Genomic DNA, 3,413 nt, shown 5'->3' with positions numbered 1-3,413 from the left:
CCCCCCCCCCCCCTCCCCGGCCCCCAGAGAGACCTCTGCCCCCTCACAGCTCAACAACGGGCGCGCAACCGGCAGGAGGAGGGGGCAGAGCCGACAGCAGGGCCGGGGGCTCCCGGGGGGGTCGGTCCCCATCGGCCCTCACGTGGGCCGGCAGGAGCGAGGCCGGGGGGGCCGGGGGGGGCCGCGCCGCTCGGGGACCCCAAGCGCACAGCTGCGCCCACCCCGCGTCCCTCCCCCCTCACCCCGCAGCGGGGCGGGCACAGCGGTCCCTCGGGCCCGCGGCCCCGGAGGCTCTAACTTCATTAACGGGAGCGGGATCAGGGCGTAATTAAGCAGCAGCAGCAGCCGCCTTCGCCCCGCAGCCAGATGGCGGTTACACAACGTGCGAAGGATCAGCGGCGCTGCGGGCCAGGGGTGCGGCACAAACTGGCGGCGCGGCACGGGATGGCACGGCACTGCATGGCACGGGATGGCACGGCACTGCATTGTATGGCACAGCACTGCATGGCACAGCACTGCATGGCACAGGATGGCACAGCACTGCATGGCACAGGATGGCATGGCACAGCATTGTATGGCACGGCATTGCATGGCATGGGATGGCACGGCACAGCGTGGCACAGCACAGCACAGTGCAGAATGGCCCACTGTGGTGTGGCTCGGATGGTGTGACAGGGCACAGCATCACGCATGGAGGCGCAGGACAGCATCACATGGCATGAGGGGACACCTCAGAGCTGTGGGCTGGGGACATGGGGCACACAGGGTGGCAGTGGGTCACCCCATCAGCCCCAGTGTCACCAGCAGCTCCAGCATCTCCCCACCACCTCCACTGCCACCCCACGGCCTCCAATGTCAGCACAGCAGGTCCACCATCACCATGTGAGCTCCAGCATCACCCCACGGCCTCCACTACAACCACGTGAGCTCCAGCATTCCCCACCAGCTCCAGCATCACCATCAGCTTCACCATCAGCCCATGACCTCTAGCGCGGCCCCACCACTGCCATCCCATGGCCTCCAGTGTCAGCACAGAAGGTCCATCATCGCCACAAGCTCCAGAATCACCCCACAGCTTCCACCGCCATCCCACGGCCTCCACCACTACCCCATCAGCTCCGTCATCACCCCACGAGCTCCAGCATCACCTCACAACCTCCAATGTCACCCCATGACCTCCAGTATCACCTCACAACCTCCAACATCACCCCATGACCTCCAGTATCACCCCACGGCCTCCACCATCACCACATGAGCTCCAACATCCCCCACCAGCTCCATCATCGCCACCAGTTCCACTGTCAGCCCGTGGCCTCCACTGCTGCCCCATCAGCTCCACCGCCACCCCATGACTTCCAGCATCGTCCCACCACCTCCACCACCACCCCACGGCCTCCGATGTCAGCACATAAGATCCACATCACCCTGTGAGCTCCACCATCATCCCCACCCACTCCACTACCACCCCACGGCCTCGCCATCGCCACATGAGCTTCAGCATCCCCCGCCAGCTCCAGCATCACCATCAGCTTCACCATCAGCCCGTGAACTTCACTGCCATCCCATCAGCTCCAGCATCACCCCGTGAGCTCCAGCATCCCCCACCAGCTCCAGCATCACAGTCGGCTCCACAGTCAGCCCACGACCTCCACTGCAACCCCATCAGCTCCAGCATCACCCCACGATATCCAGCATCACCCCACCACCTCCATCACCACCCCTCAGCCCCCGGCGTCAGCACATAAGACCCACCATCACCGCAAGCTCCAGCATCACCATCAGCTCCACCACCACCCCATGTCCTCCCCCTCCCCGGCCCCTCGGTGCCCCCACTCACCTGGGTGACCTTTTCGGTGACGTTGTGCGTGCGGTCCTTCAGTTTGGTGGGGGCGATGATCTCCTTCTCTCCGGATGGAGCCCCCAGGAAGGCATCAGCTTTGAAGTCCACGAAGTTGAGGGTGATCTGCGGGATCCTGCTGATGGCTCGGTACCTCACCAGGTCGGAGTCGGACGTGGAGTTGAGCAGAGTGCTGCGGATGTTGTTCATGGCCCCTGGGGTGGGAGGGGAGAAGAGGGGGACGCGGTCAGCCCTCACCCGCCGCGGCACCGTATTGCTTACAGCTAATGTAATTATTTCCCTCTCCTAATGAGCTCAGCGGCTTAACGAGGCGGCCGTCCCCTCCCTTTGTCACCGGGAGGATGATGGGGCCGGGGGTCACACCGGGGCACCATGTGGGCACCATTCATCCCCGATGCTGGGAGGCACAGCGGGGCCCAAACTGGAGCTGTGGGCAGTGCGGTGCATTACAGCAATGTGCAACGCAGCGGTGATGGGCAACGCTGCTCTGCTAACGAAGCACCGACAGCTGCGGAGCTGCCTGCAGCCTAACAAGCTGCTGGGCCTAACGAGCTCAGCAAGATGTCCTCCTGGAGGTGCGGGGCAGCCAGGAGATGTGGGACATGTGGATGCGTACGGTCAGATGTGGGGCGTCAAGATGTGGGGTAGGGTGATGAGGGGCAACCGGGTGTGGGGCAGGGAGGCGTAGGGCGGGCAGCTGTGTACAGCCAGATGTAGGGCTGTACAAGGTTGGAGGCAGGGAGATGTGGGACACGCAGGCACGGGCAGCCAGCTGTGGGGCATCGTGGTGTGGGGTCGGGCGACACGGGAGATCCAGGTGTGGGGCACACAGCTGTGTGAGGCCGGATGTGGGGTGTCAAGGTGCGGGCCGGGGTGACGTGAGGCATCCAGATGTGGGCATCGTGGCGGGGGGTGGCAGGGGACATCCAGATGTGGGCCGGGGTGACGCAGCTCCTCCAGCTGTGGAGCACCCAGACGTGGGTCGGGGTGCCGTGGGACACCCAGCTGCGAGGCGTTCGGAGCCGCCTGTGGGACCCACCACCACGGGGCCCCGGCCCGGCGCTGCCCCCGTCCTCCGCCGCCCCTCCCCGTACCGGTGCTGGCTCCGCGGTGCATTCCGGTCCCGGCGCTGGCGTGCCGGCTGTGGCAGCGCTTCTCCCCGTCTCCCCTCATGGCCTCGATGTCATCCACGGAGGAGGCGCGGCGCACGCTGTGACAGCTCTCCCTCGAGCGGCTGCGCGCCAGGCTGCCGTCGGAGAAGGGCGCGGGGCGGAGGCGCTCGGCGAGGGGCGAGGAGTGGGTGACGGGGGGCTCGGGGGGAGCGTCGCCGTCCTCGGGCTCCATCAGAGCCCGCTGGTCCTCGGGCCGCGCGCAGCCCAGGCAGCCGTTGTCCAGAGAGGAGCTGCTCGGCTCGGCGCCGCGCTCGGAGACGTCCACGATGACGGCGTCGGGCGGCTCCGGAGGCAGCGACTGCTTGCTGCCCGATAGAGCCAGCAGGGCCGGCAGCTTCAGGCGGAAGGAGCGGCTGCGGCCTGCGAGGGGAGAGGGGCGGTCA

At 66.5% G+C, this 3,413-nt stretch overlaps 1 protein-coding gene across 1 annotated transcript; it reads right to left on the bottom strand.

The window, feature by feature from the left end:
• Positions 1 to 1,837: 1,837 nt before the first annotated feature.
• Positions 1,838 to 3,388, bottom strand: LOC122190729 (potassium voltage-gated channel subfamily H member 2-like; the record flags this gene model as incomplete). Its single annotated transcript, XM_042890820.1, has 2 exons — positions 2,953 to 3,388; positions 1,838 to 2,052 (listed from the first exon to the last, which is right to left on the bottom strand). Coding segments are annotated over exons 1-2 (465 nt in total), but the record flags the coding sequence as incomplete, so codon positions are not given.
• Between the last annotated feature and the right edge of the window lie 25 nt (positions 3,389 to 3,413).

Source organism: Lagopus leucura, unplaced genomic scaffold, assembly GCF_019238085.1.
Source record: "Lagopus leucura isolate 7727_CA_CO unplaced genomic scaffold, USGS_WTPT01 33784-0_obj-0_obj, whole genome shotgun sequence".
NCBI lineage: Eukaryota > Metazoa > Chordata > Aves > Galliformes > Phasianidae > Lagopus > Lagopus leucura.
This window is presented reverse-complemented; position numbering and strand designations above follow the sequence as displayed.